Source organism: Botrytis byssoidea (assembly GCF_014898295.1).
Source record: "Botrytis byssoidea strain MUCL 94 chromosome Unknown BBYS_022, whole genome shotgun sequence".
Lineage (NCBI taxonomy): Eukaryota > Fungi > Ascomycota > Leotiomycetes > Helotiales > Sclerotiniaceae > Botrytis > Botrytis byssoidea.
Genome location: NW_024065863.1, coordinates 570,870 through 592,809, shown reverse-complemented (window position 1 = coordinate 592,809; position 21,940 = coordinate 570,870). Strand labels below are relative to the sequence as shown.

The 21,940-nt window shown below is 42.4% G+C and overlaps 10 protein-coding genes across 10 annotated transcripts; 5 read left to right on the top strand and 5 right to left on the bottom strand.

Annotated features, from left to right (window-relative positions):
• Window positions 1-35: 35 nt before the first annotated feature.
• EAE97_009567 (uncharacterized protein) lies at window positions 36-2,287 on the top strand (the record flags this gene model as incomplete). Its single annotated transcript, XM_038880082.1, has 8 exons — window positions 36-86; window positions 138-166; window positions 219-293; window positions 349-424; window positions 483-1,156; window positions 1,206-1,367; window positions 1,418-1,960; window positions 2,059-2,287. The coding sequence occupies 8 exons, from the start codon at window positions 36-38 to the stop codon at window positions 2,285-2,287; spliced, it is 1,839 nt and encodes a 612-aa protein (XP_038729193.1).
• Window positions 2,288-2,952: 665 nt separating this feature from the next.
• EAE97_009566 (uncharacterized protein) lies at window positions 2,953-4,836 on the top strand (the record flags this gene model as incomplete). The annotated part of the gene is made up of 7 exons (XM_038880081.1): window positions 2,953-2,978; window positions 3,055-3,283; window positions 3,396-3,691; window positions 3,753-3,852; window positions 3,905-4,141; window positions 4,192-4,438; window positions 4,496-4,836. The coding sequence occupies 7 exons, from the start codon at window positions 2,953-2,955 to the stop codon at window positions 4,834-4,836; spliced, it is 1,476 nt and encodes a 491-aa protein (XP_038729192.1).
• Window positions 4,837-5,454: 618 nt separating this feature from the next.
• EAE97_009565 (uncharacterized protein) lies at window positions 5,455-7,405 on the bottom strand. Its single transcript, XM_038880080.1, has 3 exons — window positions 6,832-7,405; window positions 6,262-6,784; window positions 5,455-6,201 (listed from the first exon to the last, which is right to left on the bottom strand). The coding sequence occupies exons 1-3, from the start codon at window positions 7,372-7,374 to the stop codon at window positions 5,762-5,764; spliced, it is 1,506 nt and encodes a 501-aa protein (XP_038729191.1). The 5' UTR covers window positions 7,375-7,405; the 3' UTR covers window positions 5,455-5,761.
• A 480-nt stretch (window positions 7,406-7,885) lies between these two features.
• Window positions 7,886-8,173, bottom strand: EAE97_009564 (uncharacterized protein; the record flags this gene model as incomplete). Its single annotated transcript, XM_038880079.1, has 3 exons — window positions 7,886-7,965; window positions 8,020-8,043; window positions 8,098-8,173. 3 exons carry the CDS (start codon window positions 8,171-8,173, stop codon window positions 7,886-7,888), a joined length of 180 nt encoding a protein of 59 aa, XP_038729190.1.
• A 787-nt stretch (window positions 8,174-8,960) lies between these two features.
• On the top strand, window positions 8,961-9,854 carry EAE97_009563 (uncharacterized protein; the record flags this gene model as incomplete). The annotated part of the gene is made up of 4 exons (XM_038880078.1): window positions 8,961-9,153; window positions 9,210-9,409; window positions 9,497-9,581; window positions 9,634-9,854. The coding sequence occupies 4 exons, from the start codon at window positions 8,961-8,963 to the stop codon at window positions 9,852-9,854; spliced, it is 699 nt and encodes a 232-aa protein (XP_038729189.1).
• Window positions 9,855-10,362: 508 nt separating this feature from the next.
• EAE97_009562 (uncharacterized protein) lies at window positions 10,363-11,417 on the bottom strand (the record flags this gene model as incomplete). The annotated part of the gene is made up of 4 exons (XM_038880077.1): window positions 10,363-10,458; window positions 10,623-10,805; window positions 10,937-11,115; window positions 11,174-11,417. The coding sequence occupies 4 exons, from the start codon at window positions 11,415-11,417 to the stop codon at window positions 10,363-10,365; spliced, it is 702 nt and encodes a 233-aa protein (XP_038729188.1).
• A 1,653-nt stretch (window positions 11,418-13,070) lies between these two features.
• EAE97_009561 (uncharacterized protein) lies at window positions 13,071-14,383 on the top strand (the record flags this gene model as incomplete). Its single annotated transcript, XM_038880076.1, has 5 exons — window positions 13,071-13,220; window positions 13,276-13,542; window positions 13,598-13,824; window positions 13,885-13,955; window positions 14,007-14,383. The coding sequence occupies 5 exons, from the start codon at window positions 13,071-13,073 to the stop codon at window positions 14,381-14,383; spliced, it is 1,092 nt and encodes a 363-aa protein (XP_038729187.1).
• Window positions 14,384-15,447: 1,064 nt separating this feature from the next.
• EAE97_009560 (uncharacterized protein) lies at window positions 15,448-16,851 on the top strand (the record flags this gene model as incomplete). The annotated part of the gene is made up of 1 exon (XM_038880075.1): window positions 15,448-16,851. One exon carries the CDS (start codon window positions 15,448-15,450, stop codon window positions 16,849-16,851), a length of 1,404 nt encoding a protein of 467 aa, XP_038729186.1.
• Window positions 16,852-16,908: 57 nt separating this feature from the next.
• Window positions 16,909-18,534, bottom strand: EAE97_009559 (uncharacterized protein; the record flags this gene model as incomplete). The annotated part of the gene is made up of 5 exons (XM_038880074.1): window positions 16,909-17,004; window positions 17,057-17,302; window positions 17,381-17,729; window positions 17,793-17,944; window positions 18,010-18,534. 5 exons carry the CDS (start codon window positions 18,532-18,534, stop codon window positions 16,909-16,911), a joined length of 1,368 nt encoding a protein of 455 aa, XP_038729185.1.
• A 920-nt stretch (window positions 18,535-19,454) lies between these two features.
• Window positions 19,455-21,703, bottom strand: EAE97_009558 (uncharacterized protein). The gene is made up of 6 exons (XM_038880073.1): window positions 20,872-21,703; window positions 20,682-20,808; window positions 20,510-20,633; window positions 20,017-20,456; window positions 19,932-19,957; window positions 19,455-19,870 (listed from the first exon to the last, which is right to left on the bottom strand). Exons 1-6 carry the CDS (start codon window positions 21,028-21,030, stop codon window positions 19,583-19,585), a joined length of 1,164 nt encoding a protein of 387 aa, XP_038729184.1. The 5' UTR covers window positions 21,031-21,703; the 3' UTR covers window positions 19,455-19,582.
• Window positions 21,704-21,940: the final 237 nt, after the last annotated feature.

The following is a 21,940-nucleotide window of genomic DNA, read 5'->3' as shown; positions in this document are numbered from 1 at the left end:
GTTGAGAGCATCTAGTATTCCCTGCGAGCGTTGTGATGTCGGCCGTAGATCCTGCCCCACGGACAAGACGACGGGCAGCTCATGCAGTAAGAACCTCGGTCAATATTCATGTGAGAAGTTGTTGACCATTCATACAGTGCGATGTTTGCCGATTGAGGAAAATCAGGTGATTTTTATTCGTTCAAAGGAGTCTCACATACTGAATAGTGGTATTGTAGATGCGATGGGCACAATCCATGTGCTACATGCATTGCGACGGATCAGGATTGTTCGTATGGAATTGATGTCAATCCGTAAGTCTCCACTTCGATCTTGAGTTATACCTTCTGTAACACAATCAAATTCTAGTCGAGGCAAGAATGACTCGATTTTGGAGGGCGTTCTCCGTATTGAAAGATATCTACAGGACATGAATGCAATGATGGTACATGATTCTTCGCTATGTCAGTGCAAGCGAAATCCCATTGCTTATTCGTCTCTAGGCTGCTTCACCTGCTTTTATGAATCACCATGCCACCAATGATCACAATTCAGGCTCACCTCAAACGGCATACTCAGGAGGTGCAACCACTTCATCACCAGTACCACAACAGATAACTAGACCTCGTCATCTATCTTTTCATGATGAACAAATTGTTCACAATGCCGTTCTATCTTCTTTTCATACTTCTGCTACCGAGTCCATTCTGTCATGGCAACTATTCGATGTGTTCCCTTCCATCAGACAAAATTACACCTCCATCTTTCATTTGGAACAGGCAATTATGCCAATCTCTAGCAGATCGTCTAGTGTGCATCCATATGTGGGAGGTCCAGAGCTGGATCACATCATGGAGTCATTTCAAGCAAACATAAATTTTTGGTATCCTGCGATGTCAAATAATAAAAGAAATCAACTCCGAGATTGTGTTCTGTTACGAAAATCGGAGCAACCTACAACTTTATCTGTATTGGCTCTATTGATGATGTCACTGGGGTGCGCAAGTCAATCAATTATGAATATTGCTGTTTCGAGGGATCTAACATCGGACGAGGATGAGTACTACAGGGGACGAAAATTAATGGCAGATATCTGTTTCGATGAAGTTCTGAAGAGACTGTACATTCCTCATACTGAAATGAGTTCAACTGCCGTTCAATGTCTTTTCTACACTGCGTACGTATCCTTCTCTTCGGATGTGAACAATTTTAACTGTGAAATTCAGAGTATACTTTGCATTTTCTCAGCGACCACTTCAAGCATGGGAATACATTAATGCAACCGCGGCAAAATGTCGACTACTCTTATCTTACCACTCACCTGGAGAATCGGCTAAAGATGTCGAATGTTTGAGGCGCATCTTCTGGTCATGTTATATTCTTGAGAGGTAAAGTCTAAGATATTGGTTCGAGTTTGTTTTAAGTTAACACATACAAGTGACTATCTTGCGGAGTTATCTGGTCTTCCCGAGTCTGGTCTCGCATCAATCGAATCGACTATACCTCTTCCAGGTAGTTACAATACACATGACTCACAAGTAGATGAAGAACATTCATCACTCTATTTTCTAGCATGTATTTCAATGCGTCGACTTTTGAATCGCGTTCACAACCTTCTCTATGCCAAGGAAACCGGAGCAAGCCTTGATGACGCCCGATTCCCTTTCATTGTAGAAGAATTAGACCATCAACTCGAAGAATGGCGAGATTTTTTACCCCCAGCTTTACAATTCGTCGTTGATACACAACCTGCTCAAGGTCAACACGCAGGATTTCTGAGACAAAGATATTTGACATGTAGAAGTGTCATTTATCGACCTTACTTAACTTGGGTTCTTACAAATCATTCTCAAGACATAAATGTCGCACAAAATGTACTGGAAAAGTGTCGAAATTGTCTAGATGCCTGTTTACTTCACATAATTAATTTACGAGGATTTGCACATACGGTCATGATGGATACTTGGATATGTTCTTTATCGTATTTCTCCCCCTTCTTCTCTATATAATGAGTCCCATCCCACTCATCCTGTTTCTCATCCCATTAAACATTCAATCACATTACTGATGTCCATCTAGAATGACAGGCGCGATGCTTGTACTCCTCGCCGCTTCCCGTCTTCCATATCTCCGTAATCTCCTCGGTCAAGACGTCACAAATATTGGATCACATCTTCAAACATTAATCAAGAGGTGGGTTCAGATACCAGGGGAAAACAGATCTCCCAGTATTGAACAGAGTCTGAGGATGATTGGGGAAATTGATGTATTTCTTCATCGGGAGTTTGGGACGGGGAAAAAAGATTAGGAGGGGCTGTGTATTGTTACATCCGCAATCCTCTGATGGGTTGTACCACGCAGTGCTAACTGATGTATTTACGATTCTGCATTGCATTTTGCGATACGATGAGCAGGAGTTGATTTGAATTTCGAAGTCATATCCTGCGAAATAACGGAAGCGCTGGGGCGTTTGTTGTCAAAGTCAGTGGATGGGAAAACACTGCGAGCATTATCAAATCACCCACCAAAAGAAAAAAGAGATATTCCGTAGCACATAATACACGAATACATAAAAACCATCATTGATCTACCAAAATAATCCAGATATCCTCAGCATTATCTTAGTATATTCATAAATGTCTCTGAAAGATACACAAAACGTCTTGAGGTGCCCTCTTCATCTTCATATCTCAGCTTGGTGTTGATGAGCCCCTGTAATGACCCACACATCCCCCGACTATCGTTATCATGCTCGTGACATCGATTGTCACAAGGATCACAATTATGATTCAGAAAGCTTCCTTTCCATTATACTAATACACTACTGTAGCCTCCATTTAGACGGTTGTTTGTGACGGCGTTTCTTCATTTTCTTGATGCTTTTTGTTCTTCTTCGAAATTGATAGTGGCGGGCTGGACTCCTCGCTGGATTTCTTGATAACAAAAGAAAGATAATAATAAAGGATGGTGAAGATGTCGACGGAAGATACACCGTTACTGTATTACGATTTCGCATTCTTTTGATCTCAACATTGGTCCCATATATCGTCAAACTCATCACTAATTTCTCAATAGCTCAGGTGAGGTCTCCGCTGACCTCAATCCCACCAAATCTAATGATGACACAATCACAGCTTCACCGACTTCAGCCGCTGCCTTTCCTGAAAACACAGCTTTCGCGAAAAGGCTGGTCAGAAAAATAGATTTAAGACTCATGTCATTAATGTTTATAACGTTTAATTTTAATTACATCGATAAGAGTATCTTGAGCACTGCCGCTGTGTTTGGGTTGGTTGGAGATACGGTATGTATGTTTCGTTCGTGAATAAGGAGATTCGGAATTCTCTGCTCTACGAGGAATTCTGACTATAAGGACTGGAAATGTGTATTTCCAATCGTTACTGACGCCGATCAAGCATCTAGTGAACGGCCAGTTTAGCTCCATCTCGAGTGTCTTCTATTTCGGCTATCTCTTATGGGAATATCCTGGTGTTTATCTGATCCAAACCCTCCCTGTTGCAAAATACATTGCAGCGGATATTGTGATCTGGGGAATTATTGTTGCGAGTACGGCTTCCTGTACCTCTTATGAGGGACTGATGGTAGCGAGGTTGTTCACAGGGATGGTAGAATCAAGCATTAGTCCGGCATTTTTGTATGTTACGAGTATGTGGTATACGAGGGATGAAATGCCTAGTCGTATGGGGCTGTGGTAAGTGATCTGTGAATGATATAGGTAGATTTCTATAATGAGGTGGCTGATATTGTTCTAGGTATGCGGGTAATTCTTTCGGAGGTGCCGTTGCTAGTTTGCTCTCTTTTGGGATAGGACAGATTCATTCTTCATTAAAACCTTGGAAGTTGTTATATATTGTAAGTGTAGTCCGAACCAAGCCTTTGAGATTCATTCTTAACAGATCGCAAGATATTCGGATCAGCGACTGCTTTATGGGGCTTTGTTGTCCTGATTTGTTTACCAGATACTATCTCCAGAGCCAAGTTTCTCACCCCGGAAGAGAAGAAATGTGCAGAAGAGAGAGTTCGTGTGGCGGGGACTGGAATTACTATGTCTGTCAAGAATGAGTGGAAAGGTGAACAGGCTATCGAGTGTCTACTTGATCCGAAAACTTGGTTTTGCGTTTTCATCTCCCTTTTTACCATGGTATATCAATAGTCTTACGTTTCCCGGAAACAGAACTAACCGAGCCTTAGATTCCGAATGGAGGAACAACCAGTTTCGCAAACATCCTAATAACAAGCTTCGGATTTACTGGTCTTCAATCAACCCTCATCTCCCTCCCATCTTCTCTAATATCTTTTCTCACAATTGTGCTGTCCGGATATCTCGCGTCCCGCTATCGCAATACTACGACTCTCCTTCTCTCTACTCTTCTTTTACCCCCTATTATCGGTGCCAGCCTCATGAACTGGGCTCGTCTCAGTTCGTTAAAACTAACAGGTTTCTACCTAATTGGCTTTTCTCACGCAACTATTCCTTTAACAATGAGTCTTATAGGAGCCAATACAAGAGGAACGACGAAAAAAATGACAATGAGTGCTTGTATGTTTGTGGCATACTGTGTGGGGAATATGTTGGGTCCGCATATTTTTGGTGGTAAGGAGAGAGATATGGGGTTTGGGAGAGGTTTTGCGGTTTGTTTAGGATGTTACTTTCTGTCTGCAGCAATGGCGGTAGGACTAAGGGTTTATCTAAAGGGGGTTAACGCGAGGAGGGACAGAGAGGAATGGGGTTTGGAGTCCGAGGGTGCGGGCGAGGGTGAGGGGACAGAAGGAGAAATGGCCATGGGCGGGGATCTTACGGATTTTCAGACTCGAGGGTTTAGATATAGATTATAGTCTTTTCGAAGTGATCGACCTGTGTTGATTCTCTTTTTCACTTTCCAACGACCTAGACATTCAACCTCCCAATTTATCGAAAAACATCCATGTACCTCCACACCCACAAACCAAAGTAGACAACTACTATCTTTATCCGAACCAATACCAGATAGCTTGTACGTAAGCGCTAATGCGTGTGTTACATGTGTTGATTTGACTACGATATGCAACAAATCCCCCATGTGTCTCTCAAATAGTTTTGCCACGCTTGCGAGGGGGCTCACGTGATGTGCTTGGTTGGATGGTTTGGTTTGGTGCCGCGGAGAAGCGAGGTTGTGGAGGGAGCGGGGATGGAAAGTGTAGGTTGATCCATTGTGTTTACTCGATTGTTGGGAAGTAGAGATGTAGAGAAAGTGTGATTGGGGAGGTTAGTGCGATCTCGGTCTTGCTGCTAGAGGGGGTAGGGTAGTTTAGAAGGAAAGGGAATGTGGTGGTTATCTTTTTGGAATCAGCTTGACGGTAAGAGAAAATCTGTTTGGCATCAGATGAGGGCTTTATTCATGACTCGGCCAAGATATATCCTATCATTCATATTTTGATATTTCAAATAATTGTTGTCTTTCTATGCCCCCGCTCAACTCCAACAGTTGGTGGTGTTTGCAATGTCGCAAGCATACTCGTCAGATCGACTCTCAGAACAGCTTCACCTTATTCCTCATTCGCGTTCAAAACATAAGAGCTTATTTCTCTCATCTAACAGTTGGATGATTGTGTCTTGGCACCAATTGATCTGGATACCAATTTAAAACCACTCGCAGGCAGTCTCGTTCATTCTGTTGCAAACTCCATTTAGATTGGTAACACGGACAACAAGGTATTATCAAAAGTCTCACCATCAATTTCTGTACGGCAATTGAAGTAGAAGTGAAGGCGGCACAGTAAACTAGGACGAAGCTACTCCATGAGCAGAGAAAAGCGCTACTTGGCAACCATTGCCATTTTTCACCACCAGCTTCACATCTTCGGTCCAAGGCTTATCATCACGACTCTCTATTCGTTGAAACTGAGCTGCCATTCTGGCAATAATGTACGAGGCCTCTCCTAGAGCTTTGTGTCGACCAGCACAACTACGCGGACCGTGGCTGAATGGCATAAATTCCCAATTACTTGGAGAGATATGATTCCATCGGTCGGGATTGAATATCTCAATGTCATCCCCAAATACCGATTTTTCTCGGTGAAGTGTGTAAAAGTTTGTGCTGACTTTCCTGCCTGCTGAGATAAATATTGGTGCTGCACCATCAGAACCCCCGCCAACTGGAAGTGTTGCATCGACAAGAGCTATACGGCTGTTCGCATGAAATAGAGGATAGATGCGTAAAGCTATCTATTATTAGTTCTTTTCTGATAAACCTTACAAGCCATAGATCAAAGAAAGCTTACATTCTTTTATACAATTATGAAGAAGTATTGAATTCCTCAAATTTGTTGGATTCCAGTCTTGAATTGGACCTAGAGCAGAAATTTCCGTTTGCAGGCGTGCCCAGATTTTGGGAGATCTCGAAAGCAGGAATATCGTATTGCTCAAAACTATGCCCGTTGTATCCTGGGTTACTAGCATACACTGAATAATTTGCGAGCGAATATCGTCCAAGTTCTTTCCCCGCAACACTAAATTCTCGAGAAGACTTGAATGATAGTCTTCTGACTTTAAGCTGTACGTTTTGTCTAGTGCTTTGGCAATGTGATGGTCTACGAATGAATGCACTATTCTGCATGAATCTTTCCACTTATTGCTGAGAAGAGACACACTGCGTCCAAATTTTCCAAATGCTAATCGTATACCCATCCAATTTTGTGCAGTATCAAATGCTTTCTCGAAGGTGTCCATATCCACCGGCGAGTCCCCTGAATATAATTCTGCTATGCGCTTACCGAACAGAAATTGGAGTGATAGATCCAGGAACTATGGTCAATTAGACATTATACATTTTTCTTTGGGCTGCAACTCACCAACTTATCGAAGGTTGGCGCCAAATCAACACTCTGTCCATTTGACGGCAAATCTTGTATGTAATGTTCGTAAGCTTCGCCGAGGAGCTTCAGATTTACAATATAAGCTTCTGTCAAGGTTGAAACGAACAAACTTCGATGAACTTTCCATTCTTCGCCATCTCTAGTGACAAATCCTCTTCCGCAGAAAGGCTCCATGGCATCAGCTCTACCTGTACCCCAATCTTTCCAGTGCGTTCCATAAATTGCTTTTAGATTGTCTGGATGGGCTGTATAGATCGTGGTTCTCCCGAGACGTAAAGCTTGGAATGTCTTGCCGTAGATATCATGTTGTTTTGCGTGGGTTTCTAAGATGTTATGCTCTTTTCGTATCTTGAGAGATTTCTTGAACAGGTCCAAACCAAGAAAAGGATCAATTGCGGGCAAACTTGGAGCCGGTTGACATTCTGCAGGTGTGTTTTTTCTGAGTTTCCATCTTGTGTAGAGCTGATAGCACAAAATAACTGAGAACAATAAAAGCAATTTTATGAGTAAATAGGCCATAACTAATAGTGCTCTGTGCCCTTTTCATTTGAAAGGTTATTCTTTACTGTGTTGGAAGGAATCTGAACAGCTCACAATTCCCACGAGTTCAAGGCATTTCATTTGTGTAACTACATATTTACAACTTTGACAAACGGAAACGGATAGCAAACTGATAGGATATCCGCCGTTTTCACGTGCTTGATATGTCGTTTATTGGCTCTCCTCCTAACATGGAATAGAAAGGGGTAGCTCCGATTGGCACGTTATTCACTACCACGACGGGTGGGACAATGTGCAACATCTTTCCGACAAGTGATTGGGTTACATTCTCTCAAGCTACATGATCAAGATTTCTTGGCCGCCAAATGCCGAACGAGCTCAACATTCGATCCCGCTCTCTCATCCAGAATGATGCTATTGAGAAAAAGAAATTATCAAAACACAGCCTCTTTAAGCCACTTTCCAATTCACTCCCTTATCGCTCAACTCCACAAACGACCTCCGATCTGTCAAACAACTCCTGGATTCTTTAGTCCCCTTGGTATGCGGCAACAGATAGCCCGTTCGTATCAATAGCGTTGTCAGGCCATCTCACAAACTCATCACCATCTAATAGAACTTCAGCAAAAGTATGCTGCATAGTTTAAAGGAATTTTCGCAAACCTTTTGATCTGATCGTAAGAGAGTCTATAATGGTCATTAGCGGGGTAATATGTCAGTAAGGTGCGTTTGGTCTCTTACCAGGATGGCTGAGAGGGGCAGCAATGGCCATAAATCCAAAGCATAAGACTATGAGTTGATGAAGAGTGACGCGCATTTTTATTTGAGGATATTGGTTCGGTTGAGTTTTTATTGTATTAGACATCCGAGAAAATGCAGATAATTATGTAGGTTCAGTCAATCGTTTTATAGTTTAGTTTTATGATTTTAGGAGTTCATCTTTTTCTCCATTTCTTAATCGATTCCTCCGAAAAGATTCAAAATATTGGATGATGACAAGGAGCAAAAGGCTTCGCCTTCCACATACATAAGTACCGAATACCATTTTCGCTGTTCTGCCCTACGAGGTTGCTTGTACTATTGGTGGAGAGGAGAATTTCCCAGCTGATTTCATCTTTTCCCCTATATGAAAGAAGCCTTATCGGTTTCCCCATCATATTTATCTCAATCTGGTAGCACAAATGTCGGACATTTATGCTTGCTGCAGCAAATCTCGACGGTTTTGCATTTAACCGGTGACCAAAAGCAGGCCGGTATCAATTTTATTGGATATTATAGTTTTCAGCTGGTTGCGCGTAAGTTCTTGGTTAGACGACTATCTCCCGATATCAATATTCTACCCACCGTCTGCGGGGATCTCATCGGGTATTGGGTCGTCGAGATTACCATTCTTGGCTATGTTGGCAATGCATTGAAGCCTATTGCTACTCCGAAGATCATACGATATGCTCTATGTAGCAACGATACCAAGGTCCTATGCAGTCTAATCTGATAATGCTGAGCTCGAGTCGCCGATATGTAATCTCCTTGGCTTAGATTCAAGATGTGTACGATCAGTCATGTCAATCTTCAGTAAACAGTTTTATCTTCACGATAAACGCAAAATGTCATCAGAAAGTAACCCGTTTTTATTGGATGAGGAAAGATCAGAAGATGGCAAACTTGGGAATAGACAAGATAGTGCCAACCTAACTCTGAGAGCCGTCTTCCTACATCTTTCACTCATATTATCATATACTGTCATTTTTGTACTCGCCCTCTTTCGATCAAGTTGTTCTAAATCAACCTCAGTTTATCGTATGCTTCATGATTTCCCAATGACCTTCAGGTGCTGTTGTGCTCATTCATTCTAGCTTTGCCAGGTGTGAGAATACGATATGTACCAGTTGCTCCTCCCGATCTCCCATCTTCGCCTTACGCTGGGCCTCCGAGCGAGTCGGTAGACCAAGCATGGCATGATCTATTGAAAGACATGAATATACGGGTCACAACCGAAGAATTGGAAAAGAGGAATCAAAAGTCCATATCTTTACCAGAAGGTGGTGGTCATATGGTCTGGATTGGAGCTCATCATCAACTGCATTGCATTGCAAGTTTCATCTGAATTATTATTTCAGCTCAGAAACTAACACATTGACAGAAAATGCTTCGACGCTGGAACTATCGGAATTACTACTATCCCAACATAACAGATCCAACGATTGAACATTGGGATATCCATGCAGGTAGCTTTCTACCTCTACATCACTAAGATAAAGATACTGACGCAGCAGTCAGATCACTGTTTTGATATTTTACGCAGTGCAGTAATGTGTCAAGGCGACACAACGCTCACAACATTCGGATGGGAGAAATTATCTAAGCCACAGCCGCACGTCAAATCGACAGAACATCGATGTGTGGATTGGAACGCGCTAATGGACTCTCTCGCCGATCGTGTAGTCGGTGAGGAAGAGATGGCTGCGCTTGTAAATCCTAGATTGGAAGAAGGTGCATAATCGGGATGGAGTTCAGAGCCGTTGGGCTGTGGGTGTGTGATGGACGATAGTGGCAATGAAACACATTTATCTTTAACGCTTTTGGTACAACATAATATTCTTGGTTGAGAGAATTAAGCTGTGTTTAACTTTTTTGAGACAGCTGCTTCTCATCAATTGACGCGCCTTAGTGACCTGTTCAAAGTTTGGGGCGGCGTGATTGATACTGTAACTATCGGGAGTTCCATCGTCAGGATTTTTGTGTATAAAAGATGAACCAACAAATTTTGAAAACTCAGCTTCTGTCAGATTTAAATTCTATGACAGATTTCCTGACTCTTGAGACAACAATTTAAGCTACGTGCTACCCAATCTTTAACGATGCGACTATCATACAAATTCTGTCTCGTTGCCACTATCCTATCTGAATTTTTACGAATTCCAGCAGTTCAGGCATTCTTCTTCCGATCTCTCCGAAGTTTTTCTTCGTTTTTGACTCATCACAGTCAATTCTTCCTATATTTTCCCCTCATCCCTCGCGATCTAATCTCTGTCTCTCTCCAACCCAATCCTGCAGCTCTCCCCAATTCGCACACATATGCTCAGTACCCCATCCCGTTACACCCTGCATCGCTGCCATTAGCAAGCATTCTTTCTCATCTTCATCCACATCTTTCCTTCTCTTTGCCATGACAACTACTCTTATCCTCGGGCCAAAACATAATCACATCAACCTTCAATTATAGTACAAAAGAAAGCTCACTTTAAGCGAAGAAGAGACAAACTTACTTTCAACTCAGGATTGACCCTCTCAATACTGCTATCCCCACAACACATCAAACTCTGCCTCAAAAAATCAATACAGTGCCTCATGTGACTTCTTCTCATATGAGGTTCTAATTCTTCGTCAAGAAGTAATGTTCCTGTTGTCGCTGCATCATTATTGAGGTAGTAAATGTGACGTATACCATCCTAGGCTACCGTTAATGACTATCATTGGAATATCCTAGGATACATTCTTGATGGAAAGGAAAATTAATGAAGATGGGGAGATGATGAATAAGATATGGGATCAAAGAACAAATACAGGGCTAAATTCGTACCAAACAATGTAACTGATGCAAGACGCTCAGTGTAGCTCTTTCTCCTTCCACATAAGGATGATTGAAGAATCCCCCATCACCTTTCGTCATAAATAATCCATTCCAAGCAGCATCTGTAGTATCAGATGGGGGATACGAGAAATTGCGATTATAGGAGAAATTCTTCAGTTCTTTAGCAACTAATCATGTAACGTTAGCTCCATCATGATCTCATAACTTCAGGGAAAGAGTGTATACATCGAGGTCCTACACGGTCAGCGATCGATTGTGTGTCTAGTAATCTTGCAGCAAGAAACCCTAGTGCACAAGATCCGAAACAAAGGGCAAAGAGTATTAGAATATTCAATCTCAAGCTCAGTGTGTTCTCAGAACTTTTATGAAGCCTCGGTTTTGCTTCTTCGTCAGAATCGACGGTGACGGGTGTGTAGACAGGTTGTCTCGTGATTAAAGGAAACCACATTGTGCCAAGAAGTTTGAACATATTTGTGCGTCACTCTACCATACAATAAAAATAAAGTATATGGACAGACCCAGCATGTTCACTCACAATATCAATTGTTTATCTTCTCTTTCAGTATCACAGAAAGTACTAGATTGCTCGTGGCGGTACGAGATAAAGAAGTCATGTATACAGAGAGGCGTCCACGATGGTCTTTGATTCTATGCACAACCACTTTAAAGCATATTAAGCCCAAATTCCGATACTGCATGTGAAATATCTGCGACATTTTCTTCAGCACGATAGTATTTCTAGCACGAGTTGAAGGGGATCGTACGACTACCAACCGCGTTCTTATCGTCTTGGAGCCTTGGTATGTTGCACATGTGCGACCATAATATAAGCCGTCTATAACAATAGAAATCTTGAGAATTCCTTTTCCTCCACATTCTAACAGAAATCTATTTCATACATTTAAAATACTGCAGATACAAGATAGTTCTGAAATATCCATTGCCATCGTATCATCAATACATCTCCACGATACAGAAAGAGGCGCAAGCCGAAGTTTATAGATAACAACCCAAGAACATACCATACGCCGGAAAATATATTCCTCTCGGAAGCTACTGAAACTCTCCGACTTGGAAGAAGGAAGGAAGCGGAGTCCCGTAATATTAATCAGCCAGCCCGCCGGAAGTGCCATCCTGTAAGCAGCTTGATGGCGACAACCAACTTCTTGAATTACCTTCCGGAAAATTGTCATTAGGCCTTCAAGCCGACAGTTGTCGCTTTCTCTCCTGTGTCTATGGCGTGATGAGGGATCAGATAATTGGAGATGAGAGAAAATGTGTCTCTGTATCTGATGCAAATGAGATTTATTGAGAGTTAAAATTTAGGTAGCAATGTTCCACGGCATTTGGAAGGACGGGATAGTATTGGATGTTTATGTGCGGACAAGTATGGTTCCAAGAAAAGGTGATTCGTTGGCGAGATGAGCGTAGATGTGCTTATTGTTCCACGCGAAAGGGAGGGATGCGTATTATTGGGTGAAATCTAGGGCTTTTTCTTGGAGGGAAAGAGTAGTATGAGAAGTTTTGGAGATAGACGGAGAGGATTTGAATGAGACATAAAAATGGAGGATTGTGGAGTTTAAATGCACATCCTCAACGAACATGAACATTCAGCGATACATAAAAAAGGTAAATCGTGATGGACTAGACACTTCCACGTACGACCACCAAGACCAAATGCTGTTGCTCATGTAGTACCAATTTGGCCACGAAGTTCAAAACCTCGTGTCTAAGTAATGTATCCAAGCATCTCAACTCCTCATTTCCTGGAGCGCTTGCAGAACAAATTGCCAAGTCATGTAATAGAATGTCCGAGCCGTTGCGTCCGTGAAGAGAATGCATTCCATTGAAGAATCTTCCAGCTCAGCCGTTTTCACTTATACCCCCCTCACAATTCTGTACCATCTAGCCATGCGTCGCGTCGAGGGGGTGGAAGATTCCAATTAATAGTATATGGTAGGTGTGTAGCACAGCACTTGTCGGCGTTACGGATAATAACCCATTCATATATGTAAAAAAAAATATCCCCACTCGAGTCCAGAGAGATTGTGTATGAAGTATAGTCCCACATCTACGTGATATTATCTTCCAGACAACAACCATCATAGTCAACTTCCATATTATGGCGATCCCAGAAGTTGCCATCGGCGGTGTCGTCGCAAATGTGATTCTTGTTGTGCTCGCAACTATTATAGTATCCCTACGCTTTTATGCGAGAAAGAGAAGTAAGCTGGCCTTGAAAGCTGATGATTGGTTGATTCTTTTATGTTTGGTATGTTCATCTTCTAATCAACTCATCATGCGTACCATTAACGTTTTTATGATAGATATGCTCAATTGCGTTATGTGTTGAATGCATCTATGCAGCGGCGAGTGGACTCCGAGGAGTTCATCTATCGACTTTGAGCTTCCCAGATATCGAACGGTTCTTTGAAGTCCAGTTTGCGGATACTTTGATTTGCCATTTTGTGTATGGACTTATCAAGATATCAGTCGTGGTCTTCTATAAACGCATTTTCACCAGTCGGACCTTCATCATCTGTGCGAATACTGTATTGGGCATGATTTCGTTGTATATGATTTTGTCATTCTTCGTAAGTATCAATGATATCAACTTGAAGTGTGGCGCTAAATAGATAACCCATCTAGCTGTTCCTTTTTTCGGCTCATCCCGTCGCAGCATATTGGAATACTACACCCGAGTTGATTGGCACTCAGTTTATTCTGGATGTTCCAAATCTCGTCATCGCCTGCGCAGCTGTAGATATCTTCCTTGATATCGCAGTTCTCAGTCTTCCATTCCCTGTGATCAAAGGCCTTCATATGCCGACAGAGAAGAAAGTTTATGTATCCGGTGTCTTCCTTCTCGGTGCTTTGTGAGAATTCAGTGTTACCCTAGAAGAAAGGTTATATTTTGCTGATGCCGAGTATTATAGTTGTCTCATCTCATCTTGCATTCGGCTTTACTATTCCCAGAAACTTTTTGGAACTAGCACACCTGATCTCAGTAAGTCCATTATTTCCAATCGTCTTGCGGCCTTAATCTAACTACCATTAGAACTCGACGAAGAAGTCTATCTCTGGGCTCACATCGAAGCCTACGCCAGCACTATAACTGCATGTCTTCCATGTCTCGCACCTCTTCTCCGCGGCGGCCGCAGCCTCGGCTCTATGATCGGCAGTGTGCGTTCCAAGCTCTCTATTCGCAGCAAGAACAGCTCCTTGTTTCGAAAACACTCTTCTGACTCTACGTCCAACAATCTGCCAAGCCCTCTCTCCGAAAAGTCACCTTGGAATGACGATGGATCAGGACCAACTTCAATTGTTACGGGCGGAGCTAGAGATTTGGAGAGTCAGAGATATCCCAATTACCCCGAGGAGAGAATTTTAGTCGAGAAGAGCTTTGTTTCGGCTGCTGGATCAGCGGTTAATTGATGAGGTATATTTAGTTGAGAAGGACAAGACCCGGCTTTGGAGAGTGCTTTTAACTGGCTGTGTTTGTACTTGGAGGATAGGTACCTAAGGATAGATCGGTTCTTTATGTAAGATTGTATTGAAATGAAACTTTATGTGGCATCGTCTTGTACTTCTCTAAATGGATTTCTCGAATTGAAATTACGATTACAACCTTTCGAAGAGCAGTGTTGCACATCTGTAGTCCATCGAAGCATGCCTTGCCCCTGTTGGTCTGAATTACTAATTGTTAGTCGGCATAACTCAATAGACTTACTTCCGCTCATTTTATTCACTAGATTGAGCTTTTAGGTGCAGAAGCTAACTAAACCTCCCGAGGTCCCGAAAGGTCTATGTTGGACACCTTTCGTCCGTTCGTTACATGTCTCATCCTGGAGGGTATGAGATAGTCCTATTTAGTTCTGGCGATAGTTTTTAGCGGGGAGATTTTATGGACATCATGATGGTCATTTATCATACTCAATGAATTGAAAAATAGGAATATTTGCACAATTTTCGAATGAAAAGGTCAACGTGAGATAAAGTAAAACATAATTCAATCTCAAAACCAAAGGATGCCTGTGGATTCTCGCGAGATCCCATATACCCCACAATCCCACCCCGCATCAAACCATTGATTCAAAATTTTAGTCGTAGTGTCGAGGTTCTTCGTGGATTTAGTACGTTTCAGATTTTTTCAATGCTCAAATACGACCCCAATGACTCCAGAAGCCTCATAGTCGGTATTCAAAGACCACAAGCGCGCGCATGTACTGTACTGCCCTGTCCCGACCCACCAGACCTACACCAACTTGAGGCTGAGTAGACGCGAGCCCTGACATAAAGATACACGTTGAAACCCTATGTAGAGAATTAGAAGTCAAAGATTCGATTCAGACATTCTCTAAGTTTTCGATTTTCTTTTGTTTTTGTCTTTATTTATCGCATAATTGTAATTGCTGAGTGCCTTGAATAATCACTAGTCGCTCGTTTTTTGTCACCGCTTGTAAACTTCACACTGCTTCACACAAGACACGGCCAAAAACATGGCAATTCAAAATCTGGATGTGATTCCTCGATTTCCCAAAAAGCGTGAAATACAAAAGCTTTCTGTCAACACCACCGTCACTCTCAATGCCGTCCCAGCTCAATCACCCATTCCACTGCCTAAAACGGCATCAAAGGTCATGACTCTCTCCGCCTATACCAGAGATTTGTCAGTATGGGGGATACCCCGCTGGCCATTCGAACCAAAAATGGAGAGAATACGCACCCTCGTATTGGATCGTTTGGGCTTACGAGCGGATAATCCTTGCATAGTATCATTTGAAAACAGAACGGCATTCAAGAAAGTCTACAAAGTCATTGTTTATCAGATGGTAAAATGGAGAGAAGGGTGGCAAGAGAAGAAAGAGAGGGTTTATTACTTGAGCGTTCGGTATCCTTTGCAGGAGAGTGACGAGACGCTGAGTGAAGTAGCAACCATGAAGTTTGCGCGAAAATCAGGGGTTCCTGCCCCCCGAGTAATTGCTTGGGATGCGAACAGAAGGAATAAATTGGGATTCGAATGGATTCTGATGAGAAAGTTGGAGGGAAAATACCTCAAGGATGAATGGGAAGATTTGTCATTTGCTCGAAGGGAGAAAGTGGTGAAAAGCATAGCGAAATATCAAGCAAAACTATATGCAACTAGTTTTGACGACATTGGAAACCTTTTCGACGCGCAAGACGCGGATGATTATGTCACAGACTATAGATACGGTGATTTCAGTACTTCGCATCAGATGTCAAGAGAAGTCCGACCTTTTGTTGGTCGTTTAATATCCATCGCTGCGATTAGTGATAGGAATTCGTACTGTTCTTTCCCGGATAGCAGTTCTTATTTAGAAGCTCTGTTGGTACCTATATGGAAGGAGCTATCCACTACATTACGAACCTCGACCAATGAAGAAGAAATGATCGAAGCACAAAGTCTTCAGAAGCTCGTTCAAAAAGTGCATGCTAAGATTCTTCAGACCTTCTCTGAAACAAGGGTATCTACAGTCCTTGTCCATGACGATTTATCGATGAGAAATATCTTGATTGACGATATGGGAAATATAACAGGCATTCTAGGGTGGGAAAATGCGGCGGCCATGCCGACATGGAAAGCAACTCAATATCCACAATTCTTGAGTGTTGACCATACACAACAATCAAGTACAGAATGTCAAGAGAGCATCCATGAAAATGTAGAGGAAAGAATCGAGGTTGTGAGGCTAAGGCGTCTCTACGATGAGGAGATGGCCAAGAGGGTGGTCGCTTGGAAAGAAGAAATCAATCGAGGAAAAATCAGGAGAGAGCTTGAATTTGCGTGCAAATTTTGTAGTATTGAAAACTGCGTAAAGGAAATTGAGGACTGGGTAAATGCACTCGAAACTAATATACCCATAGCACTGGTAAAACAATAAGCTAAGGTACGTACACCAATTTCTGACAAACGGAATTTCTTCAATGAGAAGACAGTGCTATGAAGCTCCTGCTTTCTTTTCCTTCACTATGCTGGTTACAATTTTCATTTCCTCGTCAGAAGGCATATTGACGATCATGAGATACAGCACATCCTATTAATATGTAAGCATAATGCTATTCTTTATAAATGCGAACTAGACTAACCTCGTGAAGGTTTCTTTTCGCCGTTTTCAAAATACCAGTTCTCTGAGGTTTGGGATTTTCATCCTTGGGCAAGCCTTTTCTCTCTCTTCTTCTCTCTTTTCTCGCAGTTCTCCCTAGATGACCGCCGGACAATACTCCGATGACCCCACCTTGATTTACAGGGTGAGAGGGATCTGCCCAACGCGATGAAGGCACTTGTTGCTCGCCAGCATTTGTCGCCAATGTCGTTGAAGGATTTTCAGTCGCCTAATGCATATATCAGATTGTCACTTCTTATATCATTTTGATAACCTAAAGTTTAGATTGAAAGACGCAAAAACATACAAATTTAGCCGTGCTTCTCTTGTCTTTCCACTCCCCAAACCAAACTCCTGCTTTTTTCATAGCATTTACTTTTTGTTCATCGGTAGCTGTCTCCAATAATGGGAATATTAATTCTGCACTTTCTGGCATCTGAGACTGTCCAATTGTTTTACCAGAGGTGGAATGGAAACCACTGCGGCCTTGAACTTCACGTGAGGCTACAGATGTGACTAGCTTGGTGTTCATATCAACAGTAGAGACAAGTGGTTGAGAATTGGTGGAGTTGTTTGATTTCCAGGTCATAAGCATAGCATAGAGTCCATGTGGTTTGAATAATTTCTCATTCATTCCGACAAGGTATTTGTTCTGTCTAGGGAGTAGAATTAGATTCATACCTCCCAACTTGACAATCAACGGATCTGATGGTACGTACTCTTTAGACATATATGCCCTTCTGCCAAACTCAATGCTGGTGTGTACTGCGAATGCTGCGGCGTGGACAATGATACTTGGTGCTACAGCAAGTCCTTCGGCCATCACACTCGCAGCCACGGCCAAGTTTATCACATGAAAGCATGGAGACGCCTGAGCAATTTGTTAGCATGTTTTCCGTGCATCGTGCTGTTTACTGCTACCTAGATAGATCGTACCTTGATAGATGCTTCAAATCCTACTAGAAAATCCATGAATGTATCCTGATCTATACCACAATCTATCAAAACTGGTGCATAAGCTCTTACGAATCCTCGATGTTTAGATCCGGGTCTTCGCTCAGGTATAATTATTGGAACAGGTAGTCCTTGCTTTATGTTTGGCCGAGCTGACGAGGATATACCAGGGTGTTGTTTTCCAAAGTCTCCAAATATTTGCTTAACACTCTCGGGTTCATCTACTATCTCCTGGTCGTATGGAGATAGTTCGGCTTGTGTATCGTCTCGAACCCAGTCTCCTTCGTCATCTTCATCATAACCTTCATATCCATGTGCGTCGAAGGCAGTTGTAAAGCTATTATGTTCAACTGTGGAGGACTCTGAAGACTCTGAAGTTCTTGCTCTTTGGACATTCTTTTCTTCACCCTCCCCTGAACTGACTTTCTTTTCTTTGAAGGAGGCATATGCGTCAGTGCCGAACCCAATGATTCCACTGACAGCATCTCTTATAGGTCGTCGACTCATGGCTTGTTTGATCGCTATTCCAATTAAAAGCGGACAGTGTGATAGTTCTTGGGTACAACAATTCGAGTGTAAAAGTGAGAATAAAGAATAAATTCGGTGCATTCGCTGTTGTTATAACCCCGCATTCCTCGCGTTTCCATCACAACAGATTGATAGAGGTACAGGAATGCAACCACACAACGCATTTAGTCGATATTACATCATTAAAGGAGCGCACCTGTATATCTCATTCAGACGCAGCAAAGTACCGACTGGACGACATATAAATCAAAAGAGAATAGCATCTGTGCAACGATTGGTACGCTTCAACTCGAACCTTTTTTCATGTGTACCAGACGTCAGGGCTAAATGAATTGAAGTGTATAAATGAAGAGTTAATTGTGGATTGCAGATGGTGATGGTGGTGGCAGGGCAATGTTCATATAAAGAGGAGATTATAATTTCTAATCCGTGCGACCGTGAGCCTGAATGTCCTGCGAAATGATATCTAAACCTGAAATGTTATGTCGCTTTCTATGGTCGGCTGTGTATTTGGTCACCCCACCTCAACCGAGACCTCCAACAAGCAAACAAAATCACACAGTATGTATTGAGACAGATTCCTGTATATCGTGTGGACTATCTAGCCTCAAATCGCAGTATCTCACTGTTAATCGTAACTTTTCATCACAGATCACTTATCATCCATTCATAATTATAAACAGCTCGAACTCATCATTTGATTGGTCTACAGAGTGATTTAACTCGCTACCCAATTAGGCTTTGCGCTACCCAAGACACGCTTTCAATATGTAATCTGTAGTTAAATGTTACGATAGGCGGCTAAATATTACAATATGCACTGGACAGTCGGATTCCGCAGGTATTTGTTTCCAAAAGACTGCCTAGATCACTTATTAAAAATTTCACACCACTTTATGACGGGTACCATTTGATCGATTAAACAGAATTACTATATACATTGTCAACCAAATGAGCCCCCTCCATACAAGATGATGAACGTTATTATACAAAGGCAGATTCTTCATCCATAAATTATCCAAAATGTCTATTTTGCCACGACAACTTGGACACTGTCTCTTAAAGACTCGGTATAGGTATATGTCTTCAATACCTTTAGGCCAGCTGAGTCGAAGACCTTCTCCCATTGACTTTGAGTACGCTCCATTGCCGACAAGGCTGCCATCATAGTGAAATCAATGTTCATGGCTTGGAAATTGGTGCCACTGTTGGGAAGAACCATTTCATCAATCAAGATGGCAGAATTTGGGCCCATTGCCTCACGGAGATGGTCCAAAATGATCTTACACTTGTCATCTGGCCAGTCATGTAAAATCTATATTGTGAAAGGTTAGTCATCTTATTCCGGCGTGCTCAGCATGGAGAATATCACTTACGTTACGCATGTAGTAAAATCTGGCATCTAATTTCAAAGTCAGTATGGTATGATCGATGAGATTTTTGCATTATTGAAGTACGTACTCTTGATTTGTTGGGGTGTGAAGAAATCCTGTGGTAAAGCTTTTACGCCATCGATGGATAAAGCATGCTTCAAAGTTATTGGAAGGTCCTCAAGAATAACCCCGCCCTTAAGGGCAGGAAATCTAGTCTTAAGTTCTAAGCATTTGTGACCAATTCCACCACCGACGTCAACGAACATGACTTGGGCTGGGTCAAGGTCACTGGCATATTCCTCGAAGGGGAACAAGTCTAACCAGACATCCATTCCTTCTCGCTGAGCAGTCATCCACTCCATGAAGAAGCCGAGTTTCTCTGGATTTTGCTGGAACCATTCGAACAATGGAAGATCTGTGCGGTGTCCCATGTGGAATGGTGAGTATGATGCATCAGCAGGGTTCTTGTATCCAGTAGCCTTGAAGAACTCTGGGAGGGCTTGAAATGCCGGGCCAACACTATCGAAGCTAGAGGCGGGTTGTCTTAATATATGTATATTTGATTGCGATAATGTACTTACGTGTGGTTCATTCCAGCTTTAAGGCCAGGTTTGGCAAGTGCTTTTGTGATATTGTCTGCGACAAATTTCTCTTCTCCGACCTCTGTTACGATGTCTGTTGATGCCAAGAACCTCAAAATTCGACCTACAGTAGTTAGAGTCTGGTAAATATGTTCGTTGGATAGGAACATACTTAAAAGTAGAGGGCCACATTTGGTTTTCTCTGCCAATTCTGTTGTAGTCATGGGACCGTTGTTATCGGCTAAAATCTTGAAAAGATCGAGATCATTACCAGCACGGCAAAGTGCGGGTTGAATTGCCTTAAAAAGGAACGCATCAGCAAGTGGTTATATGAATATCATACGTCAAGCATGGACACGTACGAGGTAGAGGAGACGCTGGATAGTTTCGCCAGAAGTCTCAAGGGACACAGCCGTCTTTCGAAGTTGATTAATGAGATTCTTGCGCGTGTTTTCATCAGCAACCTTGGCTGCCTCCGTGATTCTGGAAAGCGCAAGTTCGAGATCTCCAACAGAACCCATCTTGATATTTAGTTTTAAAGTAATGTCACGGAAATCTTGAATTTCGAGAGGTACAACGATTGTATCGAAAAGGAAGATATTCAGAACGCCAATGACAACTTGGATACAGTCCTCGGGACTTACATATATATACCAAAAAACGGCCAACGGTTGGGAGGCGAGGTATTCGTTCTGATCGGAAATGTTTAGCAATCTCGTACTTCGTACCGAATAAGCAACACAAGCGTCGACGTTGACAGCCCCTCTCAGAGCCTCGCCTGCTCACCATTTTTGGACTCCACTGACTTGATAGGCAAGAAATGACATCGCCGGTTTAGTGGGGAGAATTGAGTTTGTTGCAACATAGACCTATCTACAGTCACAATACCGCCGGAATCAATCTCCTTCTTGGTCGTATCTTTCAGATGTTATCACGCCGCATGACAGCATACAGCCCTTGTTCCAGATCAATCGTGAATCACGACCTCCGGCATCAAGACATCCATGTCACCGCTAGCCAGGCCGGTATATGAAATTCCATATCACAACTGCAGACACGAGATTTGCTTGTAATCTCCGTTTCTATATTATTTATCACATAACTGGGCGGCAAGCCATTTGATGATACCTTTGATAAGCATAAAATTCAAAGATCGGCGACCTCACCCTTAATGATGTTCATATCTAATCTTTGGTGTTTGAACATCATGGAGCTAAGGAGTTGAAGCGTGGGGTAAAAGACGGTGCCTCGGCTTTGGGACAGGGGGTAAATTGAAAATCGCCCATTTTTCCACATGTCGTCCCAAATTAAATTATTCAAGGGTAGGTTATAATGGCCTATAAAATTGCATCGATTAAGCATGCTTAACCATGAAGCTGGTACTGGGGCTGCTGGGGAACGTGTCTATTTTGCTTCTTTGGATCCAATAGT

What these genes read in the sequence shown, in the direction of transcription:
- EAE97_009565 (XM_038880080.1), bottom strand. Translation starts at nt 7,374, where the DNA reads ATGGCCTATTTACTCATAAAATTGCTTTTATTGTTCTCAGTTATTTTG. An exon ending in CGCCAACCTTCGATAAGTTG is followed by an intron (nt 6,785 to 6,831) that starts GTGAGTTGCAGC and finishes AATTGACCATAG; the next exon opens with TTCCTGGATCTATCACTCCA. An exon ending in TCATAATTGTATAAAAGAAT is followed by an intron (nt 6,202 to 6,261) that starts GTAAGCTTTCTT and finishes AATAATAGATAG; the next exon opens with CTTTACGCATCTATCCTCTA.
- EAE97_009558 (XM_038880073.1), bottom strand. Translation starts at nt 21,030, where the DNA reads ATGGGTTCTGTTGGAGATCTCGAACTTGCGCTTTCCAGAATCACGGAG. An exon ending in AAAGCTGGAATGAACCACAC is followed by an intron (nt 20,457 to 20,509) that starts GTAAGTACATTA and finishes ACCCGCCTCTAG; the next exon opens with CTTCGATAGTGTTGGCCCGG. An exon ending in GATTTTACTACATGCGTAAC is followed by an intron (nt 19,871 to 19,931) that starts GTAAGTGATATT and finishes TTCACAATATAG; the next exon opens with ATTTTACATGACTGGCCAGA.